At 39.7% G+C, this 15,512-nt stretch overlaps 1 protein-coding gene across 3 annotated transcripts in view; it reads right to left on the bottom strand.

Moving 5' to 3' along the window:
* PCSK5 (proprotein convertase subtilisin/kexin type 5) overlaps positions 1-15,512 on the bottom strand; it is a 500,900-nt gene that overhangs the window by 131,507 nt on the left and 353,881 nt on the right. Inside the window, exon 21 of one of the 3 annotated variants that reach the window (XM_068974741.1) lies at positions 14,970-15,167. The exons of the other annotated variants lie outside the window; for them this stretch is intronic. Coding sequence (XP_068830842.1) covers positions 15,052-15,167 — 116 coding nt within the window. The 3' untranslated portion in view covers positions 14,970-15,051. Of the gene's footprint in view, positions 1-14,969; positions 15,168-15,512 lie in introns of those variants that run through there. 3 annotated transcript variants of the gene reach the window in all.

Raw genomic sequence — 15,512 nt, 5'->3', positions numbered from 1 at the left:
AGATGTTCCTGTGTTGGGTGCATAAATATTTAAAATGATATATCCTCTTGTAGGATTAATCCCTTTATTATTATGCAATGCTCATCTTTGTCTCTTATTATATTCTTTGTTTCACAGTCTATTTAATCTTGTGAATTCCCTCACAGTCCAGTGGTGAGGGCTCGGGTTTCACTAGTGGGCCTAGGTTCAATTCTGGTCAGGGAACTAAGATCCTGAATGCCATGTTGCATGGCCAAAAAAAAAAAAAAGTCTGTTTATTCTCAAGTATAGCTACCCTGGCTTTCTTTGGTTTCCATTTGCATAGAATATCTTTTTCAATTCCTTCACTTTCAGTCTTTGTGTACTTTTACAACTGAGGGGAGTCTCATTTGGCAGCATATAGATGGGTCTCAGTTTTTAAAATCCATTCAGTCATTCTGTCTTTTGATAGAATTTAGTCCACATACATTTAAAGTAATTATTGATAGGTATGTACTTTTGCAATTCTGTTAGTTGCTTTTCAGCTCTTTTGTAGTTTCTCTGTTTCTTCTTTTGCTCTCTTTGTAATTTGATGATTTTCAGTAGTGGTATGGTTGCCTTCCTTTTTTTATATTTTAAATCTTTTGTGTACTGCTATAGATTTTTGCTTTCATAGTGGCTGCCATGAAACTTACCTATAATAAATTATACTTATGAAAGTGAAAAAGTGAAAGTCATGCAGTTGTGTCCGACTCTTTGCAATCCCATGGAGTATTACCCGCCCAGCTCCTCTGTTTATGGAATTCTCCAGGCAAGGGGGTACTGGAGTGGGTTGTCATTCCTTTTCCGGGGGATCTTCCTGACCCAGGGATCCAACCCGGGTCTCCTGCATTGCAGGCGGATTCTTTACCAACTAAGCCACCAGGGAAGCTTGAAGTTATAACTGTCTATTTTAAATTGATAATAACTAACATTTTAATGCATTCTAAAGTTTTACATTTTTACTCCCTCCCAACGATTTGTTTTGATGTCACAATTTACATCTTTTTATCCTGTGTATCCCTTTACTATTTTAGTTATAGATTTTTTTTTTACTTTTGTCTTTTAACCTTCTTACTAACTTTATAAGTGATTAATTCACCATCTCTACAACAGTTGATTATTCTAAATTTTACTGTATTTTTATCTTTACCAGTGAGGTTAGGTTTTCCTGTTACTAACTAGTACTCTTTCTTTTCAGCCTAAAGAGGTCCCTTTAACACTTCTTATAAGGCCAGTTTAGAGGTGATCAACTCCTTTATGTTGTCTGGAAAACTCTCCTTCAGTTCTGAATGACAGCTTTTCTGGATAGAGTATTTTTGATTGGAAGTTTTTTCCTTTCAGGACTTTGGCTAGTATGTGCCAGTCCCTTCTGGTCCACAAAGTTTCTGCTAAGAAGCTGCTAATGATCTTAAAGGGATTCCCTTTACATAACAAGCTGTTTTTCTCTTGCTGCTTTTAAGATTATCTCCTTGTCTTTAATTTTTGATACTTTAATTTTCATGAATCTTGGTGTAGGTGTCTCTTTGGATTCATCTGGATTGGAACTCTCTGGACTTCCTGGATCTGAATGTCTCTTTCCCCAGGTTACAGGAGTTTTCAGTCATTATTTCTGCAAACACATCTGCTCTTTTTTCTCTTTCTCTTCTCCTCCTGGGGCCCCTATAATGTGAATAGTGATCAGCTTGATGGTGTCTCATGGGTCTTTTAAGCTATCTTCACTTTTTTTCACACTCTTTCTTTTTTTGATTCTTTGTTTGGATGAGTCCCACTGCCCTGTCTTTGAGCTCACTGGCCTTTTCTCCTGCTCCATCTTGTCTGCTGTTGTACCCCTCTCTTGTATTTTTCAGTTAAGTTGTATTCTTCAGCTCCATGACTTGTGTTTGGTAGTCTTATGCTTCCTTTCTTTGTTGAAGTTCTCACTCTGTGCATCCATTTTTCTCCAAGTTTAGTGAGCATATTTATGACCATTATTTTGAACTCTTTATCAGGTCAATCATTTACCTTCATCTCATTAAGGACTTTTTCTGAGGTTTATTCCTTGTTCTTTCATTTGGAACATTTTCCTCTGTTTTTTCATTTTCCTTAATTCTCTGTGTTAGTTTCTATGCATAAGATTAAACAGCCACTTTTCTCAGTCTTGAAGGAGTAACTTTGTGTAGGGGGTGAACCTTGTCATTCAACCCTGTCTTAGATCTTGGTTGTTTCTCATATCTTCATGATTTTATTTTAGTGGGTCCCAGTAGTTGAACTGTGCTAAAAACTTTCAATTTCCCAAAGGGGAAGATCTCAGTCAGCACCTAGATTCAGGTTGACTGGAAGCCAGACCCGCAGGCAGCAGCTTTTAATGTATACAAACACACAGAGTTCTGTGAGACTACAAGTATAAATCCTGCTGGCTGCCAGAGCCAGGTGATCTAGAAGTGTCTCCTGCAAGGTAGTCACAAAACTCAGGGTGCTAGACAAGTGTACAAGATCCTTTCTGGGAGATACCAGCCACCTGAAGTGAGATGGAAGGGGAATACAAAGATGTCATCCACTGGCTTCTGTCCCAGGACTGCATTTTAGTAGAACTGTAGAGGGTGCCAAACCAGAAGCCTGCTATCAGGCCCAAAGCTCCAAGCAAGCAGATAGGTTTCTTTCACAAAGAGACTGGGGATACATTTCAGTCTTCTGTCTGCACAGGTTCCCTTGAGATGGTGGTCAGCCACAAACTGTTGGTTGCAATTTCATAGGACCCAGGAATGTAAGCTTTGCTGGCCACCAGAGCTAGGTAATCAAGAAGTATCCCTTGGGTTGCAACCACAAAAACTGGGGAACCAGACATAAAAGCTCCCCTTGGGGAGATACTGGTGCTTTGTAGCATGCAGAGGGAAAATCAAAAGATAGCGCCCACTTTTCATCTCTTCAGAAGATTATAGTAGGCCCTTACATATGTATTTAATTAGAAGCAGGTTCTTCAGGTCACAGTTATGAAAATAAGCTAATATGTATTAGTTTCCATTGCCGCTGTAACAAGTAACCATTACCTTTGTGGCTCAACAAAACATTTATCTTCTCACCATTCTGTAGGTTAGTAGTCTGGTTTCAGTATGGCTCAGCTGCTTGTCTGCTCCTAGTTTTACAAGGTTGGAATTAATGTGTCATAGGCTACATTCTTTCTGGAGGCTCTGAGAATGAATCTGCTCCAAGTTTATTCAGGTTGATGACAGAAGTTCAGAACTGAGGTCTCTATTTACTTAACAACCTGTAAGTTGGGGATAGTTCTGTTTCTAGAGACTGCATGCATTTCTTTGCTCAAGGCCCCCTTTCTGCTTCTTCAAAGCCAGTTGCTATGGGTCAAATCCTTCTCTTGTCTTGACTCTCTCTGTGATCCCTTCTTCTGCCTCATGCCTTCTCTGCCTTCTTCTGCTCCATCCCTCTGATGTGTACCTTGGGCCCATATGGATAATTCAGGAATCATCTCTGTATTTTAAAGTCAGTTGATAGTATTCCATCTGTAAAATCTCTTCACAGCAATGAATGGATGGTAATCTTGGGGGGACACTTTATAACTCTGCCACCACACTACCTACCAGCTGTACACGTTAGTGGAAAGATCCTAAAACATTAGCTTTAGTAAGTTTGTGATAAAGGTTTTGTGTGTGGTGTGTTTCAGGGCTAGTGATAGAATATCACTGGGATTTTTCCTTCCATTGAATACATGGGCTTAAAAGCTTCATAGGTATGATGCTATAGACGGGTGGACACATCTCAGTGGAAATTGGGGTGGACACATAAGGGGCTATACTCAAATTATATGGACTCAAGATTAGAATTTAGTTGTACTGATGTCTGGGCCAGGGCTATTTCTTCCCTGTCATTTATTCAGTTATTTACTTAATTATTCACTTATTAACTTATCTACTGATCAAAGAGTTATCAAGCGTCTATGAGACACGTTTTGCTAGAGTCATGAGATGTAAGCTGCCCTCATGGCTCAGTGGTAAAGAATCTGCCTATAGTGTGGGAGACCCAGGTTCGATCCCTTGGTTGGAAATATCCCCTGGAGAAGGAAATGGCACCCTACTCCAGTATTCTTGCTTGGAGAATTCCATGGACAGAGAAGCCTGACAGGCTACAGTCCATGGAGTCACAAAGAGTTGGACATGACTGAGCAACTAACACTAACACGTGAGATGTAAGACATTTGCTGACTTTGTCCCCGTGGGACAAACTTTGTACTGAGAATACATACATCAAATACTCCTACAACTAAATATATATTAATAGTATAATTGATATAAAAGTAGAGGCTTCCATGAAACCTTATAGTAAAGAGATCTAATCTTGTTTGTAAGGATCAGGAAATGAAGTGTCATTTAAACTGAGATCCAGATAAGATTTAGCTGGGTGTAGATAATTAGGGATGGAATAGTATTAGAGTAGGGGAATATCATGTGGGAAAGTTATAGGGTCAAGGCAGAGTAGAGGAGTCAGGGAAAGTTAGTGTTGCTGCAGAATATGAAGGGAGGGAGAGAATGGCATGAGATGAGGTTCGAGACGTGGAGTGGTCAGATTGACAGTAGCCTGATTAACATGGAAAGGAATTTCAGCTTTATCTTAGGTGAAATGGGAAGCCACGAGGGGTTTAAACAGTTGAATCTCATATGAGCTTTGAATTTAGAGAAATAGCACTCCGGCATAATCTATTCTGCGTAGAGATTAGAGGAAGAAGATGAGGACATATGGAGCGTGGATATAAGGGGTGCGTTCAGTAAGGAGGTGGGAAGCAGCTTGACCCAAGGTGGTGTTGACAAGGATGGTGGCAGGTGAAGGACAGAAAATGGATCTAACAGATATTTTGGAGGTAGAACTGTCTTGATTTGCTGATGGGTCAGATATGGGACTGCTCAAGGGAAGATGATCAAGATGATTCTGTTCAGTTCTGTTCAGTCACTCAGTCATGTCTGACTGTTTGTGACCCCATGGACTGCAGCACGCCAGGCCTCCATGTCCATCACCAGCTCCTGGAGTTTACTCAAACTCATGTCCATTGAGTCAGTGATGCCATCTTATCCTCTACCGTCCCCTTCTCCCACTTTCAATCTTTCCCAGCATTAGGGTCTTTTCCAGTGAGTCAGTTCTTTGCATCAGGTGGCCAAAGTATTGGAGTTTCAGCTTCAGCATTAGTCCTTCCAATGAATATTCAGGACTAATTTCCTTTAGGAGTCCAAGGGACTCCTTGGAGTCCAAGGGACTCTCAAGAGTCTTCTCCAAAGCCACAGTTCAAAAACATCAATTCTTCAGTGCTGAGCTTTCTTTATAGTCCAACTCTCACGTCCATTCACGACTACTGGAAAAACCGTAGCTTTGACTAGACGGACCTATGTTGGCAAAGTTATGTCTCTGCTATTTAATGTGCTATCTAGGTTGGTCATAACTTTTCTTCCAAGGAGCAAGTGTCTTTTAATTTCATGGCTGCAGTCACCATCTGCAGTGATTTTGGAGCCCCCAAATATAAAGTCTGTTACTGTTTCCACTGTTTCCCCATCTATTTTCCATGAAGTGATGGGACCAGATGCCATGATCTTAGTTTTCTGAATGTTGGGTTTTAAGCCATCGTTTTCACTCTCCTTTTTCACTTTCGTCAAGAGGCTCTTTAGTTCTTCAATTTCTGTCATAAGTGTGGTGTCATCTGCATATCTGGGGTTATTGATATTTCTCCTGGCAGTCTTGATTCCAGCTAGTGCTTCATCCAGTCCAGCGTTTCTCATGATGTACTCTGCATATAAGTTAAATAAGCAGGATGACTATACAGCCTTGATGTACTCTGTTACCAATTTGGAACAAATCTGTTGTTCCATATCCAGTTCTAACTGTTGTTTCCTGACCTGCATATAGATTTCTCAGGAGGCAGGTCAGGTGCTCTGGTATTCCCATCTCTTTCAGAATTTTCCACAGTTTGTTGTGATCCACACAGTCCAAGGCTTTGGCATAGTCAATAAAGCAGAAGGTATTTTTCTTGAACTCTCTTGCTTTTTCCATGATCCAGTGGATGTTGGCAATTTGGTCTCTGGTTCCTCTGCCTTTTCTAAATCCAACTTGAACATCTGGTAGTTCATGGTTCATGTACTGTTGAAGCCTGGCTTGGAGAATTTTGAGCATTACTTTGCTAGCATATGAGATGAGTGCAATTGTGTGGTAGTTTGAACATTCTTTGGCATTGCCTTTCTTTGGGATTGCAATGAAAACTGACCTTTTCCAGTCCTGTGGCCACTGCTGAGTTTTCCAAATTTGCTAGCATATGGAGTGCACCACTTTCACAGCATCATCTTTCAGGATTTGAAATAGCTCTACTGGAATTCCATCACCTCCATTAGCTTTGTTTGTAGTGATGCTTCCAAAGGCCCACTTGACTTCACATTCCAGGATGTCTGGCTCTAGGTGAGTGATTACACCATCATGATTATCTGGGTTGTGAAGATCTTTTTTGTATAGTTCTTCTGTGTATTCTTGCCACCTCTTCTTAATATCTTCTGCTTCTGTTAGGTCCATACCATTTCTGTCCTTTACTGTGCCCATCTTTGCATGAAAAGTTCCCTTTGGATCTCTAATTTTCTTGGAAGAGATCTCTAGTCTTTCCCATTCTATTGTTTTCACTATTTCTTTGCATTGATCACTGAGGAAGGCTTTCTTATCTCTCCTAGCTTCTAATGATACAAGTCAGTTAAAGATTACATTTCTGTACTTAGTAAAACTTACATTTTCTTGATAGTTTAGATTTTATTATGTTGCAACAGTTATGGATTTGTGTCAAGAAAATGCTGTTGAATCTCACCTGGAAAGAATTTTTTTTAATGGATTTGTCAAAGGAGCTCTTGGAATTTGTATTTTGTGATGGTTTTCAGCACTCTAATGTTTCTGTGTTCCCTGTATCTCTGTTGTTTCTTCTTCATTTCTTTGAGGCTAGAGAATGCAAATGATGACTTCCAGGACAAGGAGAAATTAGCATGAAAGGGACATCACGTGCTCATTTCTTATTAGTCACTGCCTCATTTCCTTTTCCTTTAGGTCCTATCTGATCTCCTTTGCCCACATGGCCCATTGGTCACTACTAATTCTCATAGTGATATTGAAATACACTGCTAGCTTGATCCCACAAAACACTATGTGGCCGTGCTCAGTAGTCCTGGATAGAGATTGCTCTAGTCACAAGAGACAGCATGGACCTTGGACCAGACATTGTCAGGTGACCTATATAATCCTGATGTAAGCGTCATGATCACAGCCTGAAGCTTGTTTCAACAGACAACTTCCTTGGCTCTTATATTTTTCTTGGAGACTTTGATATCAGATCATCTGGATTTAAATTAATCCCAGATCTTCTATTTAACCACTAGGGTGCTTAAAGCATTCACCTCATCTGCATTCTCATTTGTAGAGAGAATAAAATCAGGCTATTGGCAATATTGAATGAGATAGCTCATACAAAGAATTGAGCACAGTGCTTAGTACATAGGTAGCATTCCATATATGGGAGTTACTCTTTCTGTTGTTCTGTTGTTATGAAGGGTAGTTCCTCACATATTATTAATTCTTTCCTTTTACTCTTCTCTGGTAATGACAGTTTAGAGGACAAAGGGTTTTCTTTTAGAAGGAAAAGAAGATTATGAGCCAGTCATTGTCCCCTAGTCTTGCAAACAGGCTTTGCCAGATTTCTTGCTCTAGTCATGGACATCCCAGTGAAGAGAAGCTATGGGCTGCCTCCTCTCATGTGAGCTAATCTGATAGTTGAGCTCTGCTTAGTACCCTGTCCTTTGATTTAGTTGGCTCAATGCAGCCATCAATCCCTTGGGTACTGAAGCAAATACAGCCTTCTCAGCATTCTGCCTGAACAAATGCTTCATGCATTTGTTGGCAGGAAGCCACAAGTTGACTTCATGGGGTCCTTAAGTAAGTCAGTTAGCCTCTCTGAAAAGAAAGGCTGATGATTCAAAAATTAAAGAGGTTGAAGAGGGCAGTAGCCCATTCCAGGCCCTTTGTGAGTTGAACTCTGGGGTCTTCCCATTCCCTTCCTTCACTTGCTCACCTTGCCCACTCTCTGCCTCTCAGTCCACAAGCCCTTCGATGGTTTTGTCCCTTTGTACCAGTTCTCTCTCTCAAGAATCCTTCTCCGATATCCTCACCTTCTTTGACTTACAAATTCCTGTTTATCTTTCAAGACTCATGTCTAATGAAACTTCTCACCGAAGTCTTCTTATTCATTCATTCCACAAATATTTACTGAGCAAGGCACTGTGTTAGACACTGTCCAAGGCACTGTGTTAGACATCTTGTCCACTGTGGACAAGATGGAAAAACCTCAGCTCCTGTGGTGCTGAGGGAGAGACTGACAATGAACAAGCCAATGAACTGTAGAATGTCATGTTTGTGGTGCTAGACCAAAAAGGTGGGCAGGTGTTGGGTGAATGGCAGAAGGAGCTGCTTCTGAGAGAGCTGTTTTTGAACTAAGATCTGTAGGATGAGAAGATATCAGCCATGTGAAGAGCAGGGTTCTGGATGCACAAATACGCTAGTTTTGTTTGGAGAACAAAAAGAATGGTATGATTAGAATATGAACAAGAGAGCATGACAAGGTATCAGAAAGGTCTCAGGTTAAGGAGTTCAGATTTTATTCTGAGTGAATAGGGAGAGGTGAAATCAGATTTTGTGTTTATAATAGCACTCTGCCATCTGCGTGGAGCTTGGATGGGGGGAGAAGCAGAGAGCCTGATTAGGAGGCTCTGGCAGTAGTTTAGGGTAGAGAGGATGGTGTTTTGATCCAGAATTACAGCTACAGAGTGGGGAGAAGTCACTTAGGATATATCATGGAGGTCAGTGGGATCTTGCCAATGGATTGGGTTTGAGGGTAGCGAAAAGAGAAATCCTAGGGTTTAGGTTTGAGCAGTTGGTGGATGGATGGATTTTTAGATGTATTTTAATACCATATGCTGAGATGGGAGACAATCTGTGATAATGTTTAGGGGATTAGCAAGTCTAAAGTCTATTTTGGACATGTTAATTTTGAGATGCCTGTTAGCCATCTGAAGGGAAATGACAGGTAGCTATTTGGATCTACAGGTGGGAATCTTGAGAGAAAACATCAGAATTATGTATAAATATATCCTCCCCCTACATGAGGAGTGAATTTGTCCCTCCTCTGCAGGGTTACATTAGAAACCCAATGGATCCTAGGTTCTCCTGTCTCTGTGAGTACCACATCATATCAAACATTAAAATTCACCTTTATTCCACATTAATTATGTGATTCCTGAAGTGCTGAGCTGCAGTTGACTAGTTTAATATGTTGCATTTTGTAGATATTTAATTAAAATATCATTTGATTTTGCACATTTTAAAGGCAAATCTGTTTTGAATGTTTCATGTTATTTTTGGATGCCCGTGGAAAGCTTATCATGTGAGGCATGGTACATTTAACCCTTAATTAGTAAAGTGAGTGTGCTTGCTCTTTTCACTCCCAGCAATATTGTGATGCTTTTTAAAAGGCCTTTCAGGAGCTTCATGTTATAACCATGTAATTTGGTTTGTTTACCACTAGACCATAAGCTTGAAGAGGGCACGAAGGACCTCAGTGCTTGGTAATAGAAAGAAACTCAAAGTTTGTTTATGGAAGCAATTTACTTGGATTAATAAGGAGAAAAAGCCAAGTCCAGGAATATAGTGTGCTTTCTATCCACACTTGGGAAAAGGCTCTTACCCTTGTCTTGCAATGTATGTAATATGGACTTGTTTTCTCCTTGGCACTCATAAAAGAGAGGCAGTGTTGTACAGAAACTTGATGTTCTGGGCTTGATTTTAATCCATATCCTTGATAGTTGTGAATTTTGCAACAGAAAGTTAGTTTCTATAGGTCGCTCTGATTTTTGTGGGGGCAAAATTAAATAATGCCATTGTAATAAAACTCTGCTGGCTTAAAAGCACTGTATTCTTGTAGTATATTCTTTTCTAAAAAGTGTCTTACAATTCAGACCTCAGGGAATGTATCTGTAAATTTCTAGAAGTGGAGATGCAAAATATATTTTGTTGCCTGACATCTGACCTGGGAAAAGCCAAGAGATGCAACAGTTATTGTGGTGAGGGACTCAACAATGGCCCTTTAGAGAAAAAAATCTTGCAAGAAAATCCTTCAGCAATAAGACAGTTAAGCATCTTTCTAAGTCTCTTATAGGAAGAAGGTAGGAAGGAACAGCTGGAGTTCCCAGGTCCCAAACTTGCCCTAGGAGACTCAGTGATGCTATACAGCTGTATCCTTCTTGCCCAAGAATTGACTTTGGGCCAGATCTTTGCCTCTCATGATGAAGAGGAGACATGATTTTATGGTTTATAGCCCCAATGCTATTGCCAAATTGCTCCATGAGCCATAGTGAAATTAAGTCCATCTTGGCTATGCCTTGCTAAATTTGTCAGTGGCTCCAAAATATTCCACCAAGAATTTCAGATTTTATGGGTTTTAACAAAAATAACTTTGGAAATGGACATCAACCAGGGAAGAGAAATGGTTTATACTTGTCATTGACACATACTGAGTTTGGAGCCCAGGCCCAGCTTGGGACAGGTGAGGTCAAACTGCAGCTGGCCTTTGTGTTCCCCTCCCATTTTGTGTTAGAAAATTGCCTCCAGTTTTCTCTGATTGTCAAATTGCTGTCTGTCACTGCCCCTTGTGTGAAGCTGAATGATCATGTGAAAGCAGTTAAGAATGCATGCCCACTTACATTTAAGCTGCATGATCTTTTTTCTACATGAGGGGATGTTAAATACTTACATACTCAGATGTGCCTATAGTGTTGATCACTTGATGGAGAAATTTTAACTTAGCAGTTACTGCAACAGTTACTTTCCCTTCTCTGTGAAGCACTCAGTTTGCAAATTCCTCAAAATGAAGAGTAGATTGCTGTGTGGAAATGAGGAGTCTGATAGAAGAGATGAGTAGCATGATGATGGAGCTCTAATATTGGCTGAAAGATGAGAGAGTGCTGATCAGTCCAGGGATGGATATTAATGAATACCAAGGTCTCCCATGGGTATGGAAATTGAAAAGAATGGGCACACTATCCATCTTATGGAAAATGTAAAAATGTTGATTCTTCTTGACTGATCCATCACATCTTGAATTACTGTTCTTTGTAGCAATGGGATAATTAGTTAAAACCATTAGAACAATCGACTTGCTTCCCTGAACAACTCTTGGGCAGCAGATTTGCTGGTGATGCTCCTCCTGCTTTAGTTCCATCTGCTTAGTTAGGCCTCTGCCATCCTCCAAGATCCAATACCAGTCTAAACTGCTCTAAGAAACACCTGACTAATCCAATTCAAAGGGATTTCTACCTGTCTGAACTTAACTTACTCATCTGAGATTTAGAAGTCACTCCTTAGGATTAATGGTCTTACTGTTGAATTTTATTTTTATTATTCTGAGTCTGGTTTTGCAAACCCAATCAATTTATTTCAAGTCCATATGCCTCAGCTTTCTCATTTGTAAACAGAGGATACTACATGTATTTCTATTCTAGACTTTTTGTGAGACTTAAAAGAGTATATTTATTGGGTTGGCCAAAAAGCTCTTTCAGGTTTTTCTGTACCATCTTAGGGGAAACTTGAATGAACTTTTTGGCCAACCCAATATATCTACACACACACACACACACACACACACACTCTGTATTCCCATATTGTACAGCACATAGTAAATGGTCAATAAAATTAGTTTCTCCCTATCTCCATAATGGGACTTCATGGCAACAGAAGCTCTTTCTTATACCTTTTTGTATCCCCAAATCTTTAAACCTAATCAGAGCTCAATATGTGTGTCACTTCTGTTGATTTCTCATTTCTTTTTGCAAAAGGCAGGGCATTGAACCTTCAGGGCTAGTGACCATCACAAGCAGGGTTCACAAAGGTCTATGATCCATGGTTGTTTATTTGCTAACTATACAGTTCTACCCTGTAGCATGTACTAGAGACTAGTCTTAGACAAAGTCATCTTCTAGGCATCTAGGGATACAGCCACAGGGATATGATACAGCCAGGGATAATGATGCACAGGATATCAGCCAACTGAATAAGGCCATCTTCTATAACGTCTTTCACACTCCCCACCTCTTTGTGCCCAGCACCATGGTCCCCACCCTTTCATACACCCACAGGTAGGTGTGCAGTAGTCCGTGCCCTGGGGGAAGCCAGGGAAGGAGCAGGTCCAGATGGCTCTTTCACTGGACATTGCACCTGTACAATGCAGTAGCAACTGCACCAAGCTTTTGTAGATTTTTTCACAACCTGCTTACTAAAAATGGGATTTAACAGTCATTCATGACCAAACCTAAATTGTTCCTTTCTTCTATTGATGTTACATCCTCCTTTTTTCAGTTCCCATCTCTGTTCACCCTTTCTTCCCAATCTTATTTATATGCTCCATTCACCACCCTTTCTTCCATATTCAGCTTCTGTATGGAAACAGAAGTTTCTCATGACCTCACCCTTTCAGAGATGTTTGCACATGGTTATGAACAGATCAAATAAACAGGAACTTAGGTTAATTTAATAGAAAAAATAAAATATGGAATAACATTGATTTTGGCCAGTATCAATTACAACCATTCTACTATATTTTACAAAAAAACAACTGAACATTTTACACATGTACAGTATTTTTCAGTAAAAGTGAATTTGGATTTAACAATGGATCACTAATGAAAAGACAGAAGAAAACAGAAAATAGGACTTCTGGCTCTAGGTTAGAGTATTTGTTAAGTCTCCAAACTTTGTACTATCCATTACATATATCTCATTATGAATATATATATTTATACATAATATATAACATTAACTTAAACTTTGAAAGCATTATGTTCTAGTTAATAATATCCTGTAGATAAACGAGGCAGTAACCACTAGTAGTTAAACCAGTATTTCCACAATGTGTGCCTGCATGGTCAGTGAGAAATGGAACACATGTTGGTGGACCCCAATGGTTTTGACTGTCAGATTGATGGTTATTTGTCTAAGAACACAGACATCATTTTTATTTTTCCCTTCATAGTAACTTTGTGCCTCAAATATTATGGGTGGGTTCAGTTAAATGGATTCTTCTGCAGGCAGATCTGGTTTCACCATCTACTTGACAGGCTCTCACTTACTTTTGTCCACTTAAGAGACTACGACTTTAAATGTAAGACTCTACATGCCAGACCCAGCACTAACTTGCTTTCTTTAGGTCAGAAGGGCCTGCAGTGTTATGAAGAGGAAAAATTACTCAACAAAATCAGTTGATCCCCTAGTTATATATGAATCATTACATGACTTAGGATCACTGCAGTGCTATTAAAAGGGTCATTAGACTTTGTACTCATTATTTACCTTGGGTTAAATGTTAACTTTGATGTCTTGGAATACAAAATTTCAAGTTAGGCCTTTTTATTAGCTTGCTTCTTGGATGGGGACCTTAGTTAGCATCCATTTCCCAGGATAACCTATATTGATATCATTCCTCCTCTCATCTTGGAAGTGAGGCTGTCCAAAGCCTAAAGCCTACAAGACGGCTGGTCACTCTGAAAGCAAATGAGGTCACCAATGGAGCTTTGATATGAAACATGAAGAAACTTGATATTAGTCTCTGCTCTCCTAAAGAAACTCAAGAGTTATAAAAAGATCTATCAAGCTTCCTCATTTCTGACCACTGATCCAAAGAGTATTCACATAAGTCAGTCTGCTAGATTCCAGGATGTGTTTGGGGACTCATAGAAAACCAGTGAGTATATTTCCAGGAAAACAGATGGTCTCATTGACATTCAGTGGACAGGTATATCAGCATGTTTATAGAGCGACAGAGGAGTGGGGAAAGAACAGAACCAGGAGGGTACAATCATGCTGCCCATATTCCATTTCCAGTTTTATTTTCTTAAAATGATAAGATGAAAAAACACTTCTAATAAGCACCATTGAAAAATGTTACCCCGCCAACTTGGGCACAGGCTTAAATATTATTTAAATAAATTCCATTTCTTAAAAAATACAGGACCTTTTAGAAACTTTTGACTCTAGGAAGAAATTTCCTTCATCATATCCAAAACACTTTCCCCTACAACACATGGAATTTCTGATGGCCTTAAAAAAATGCTATGGGGTAATGGCTGAATAGCACCAAGAGCATGTGCAGAGTTTACGAGTGAACACTCTGGATTTGGGGGGAGCTGGATCAGTCTCAGCTATTCTGTGAATCTTTGCATTCTGTCCATCACCAGTTTGACTATGCAGAGCAATCCCATTTGACCAGCTGTGTGTAAAATAACCGAATCTACCATGGAAAAGCCAGTAGCAGCAAGTCTATCTGATGAAACCAGTGGAGCAGACTTATCAAGTGGGCATAATGCCAAAACCAGCACATAATGCATGAAGTAAATTATGTGTGGAAAGTATCAATGGCCAGCTGTGAAAAACCAAGACAAATGACACTGAACACAACTCTGTGGGATGTTCTTAATGCCCTTAGGTCCAGTTTTCTGCCATTTCCCCCAACAGTGGACTCAAGCATGAAAAATGATGAATGCAAGAGCTTTCTGTTTCATTTTGATCTACGTCTGCTCTTGTGATGTTTTTGAAAGGGATTTTTAGGCGTCTCAAAGAGGGAAGCAAGCAAGTAAATGCAAAAGGAAAAAAAAAAAAAGAAAAAAACCAAAATGGACCTTCAAAAACAGGGCAGGAAATCAAATCATTACTTTAACGTCAAATTTTGGCATCAGATGCTTTGGTCATACAATACTGTCTCTGTGGTTCTGGCTGTTTAGCACTAAACACCCAGTTATAAAAGGTAGGCTTGTTGTAGGTTTATTTCTTTTTCCATTTAAGTTCTGACAAAACAGTTCACCATCTCCCTGCACAAATTGGAGCAAGAGAGAAAAAGAGAGCAAGAAAGAGAGAGGTGGCTTGCTTTTTTTTTTTTTGCTTGTTTTTTTCTTTTTAATAATAATATGGAGTAATCTATAAGTCTACAGGAACAAAGAAATCTAGGATGGCAGCTCAGCCTTGGAAAGTACATGTTTTGCAGCACAGTTGTTGAAGAACCTTCCGTTGGCACAGATTGTTCTTTTTCACTAGCATACAGAAGCCTCCTTCCGCCCAGGACTCTTCCGTTGCTTTTCCAGGAATTCAGCAAGAGACAGGGGAAGTTGAGGACGAGAGCAGCATGATGGACACACATGGAAGAAGGTTGTGATTGGCCAGAGAGGCAGATTGAGGGGATTGGAAGGGATCATTCAGGAGCAGTCAACAGGAGGAAAATTTGGTCCACCCAGAGTGATTTCAGTCAACAGCATTGTTTTTCAAGAAGCATTGTTTTGCAGTCCAGCGGTAAATGTGATTGGTATCCATTTATGAAAAGAAAAAAAGATTATAAAAAGAATAAATTAGAAATCAATAATAATACAAGCGAGGATTCTTCTTTCTCGAATTACCTACAGAAGAGCATATACAGTCATTTA

Source organism: Capricornis sumatraensis, chromosome 6, assembly GCF_032405125.1.
Source record: "Capricornis sumatraensis isolate serow.1 chromosome 6, serow.2, whole genome shotgun sequence".
Lineage (NCBI taxonomy): Eukaryota > Metazoa > Chordata > Mammalia > Artiodactyla > Bovidae > Capricornis > Capricornis sumatraensis.
This window is presented reverse-complemented; position numbering and strand designations above follow the sequence as displayed.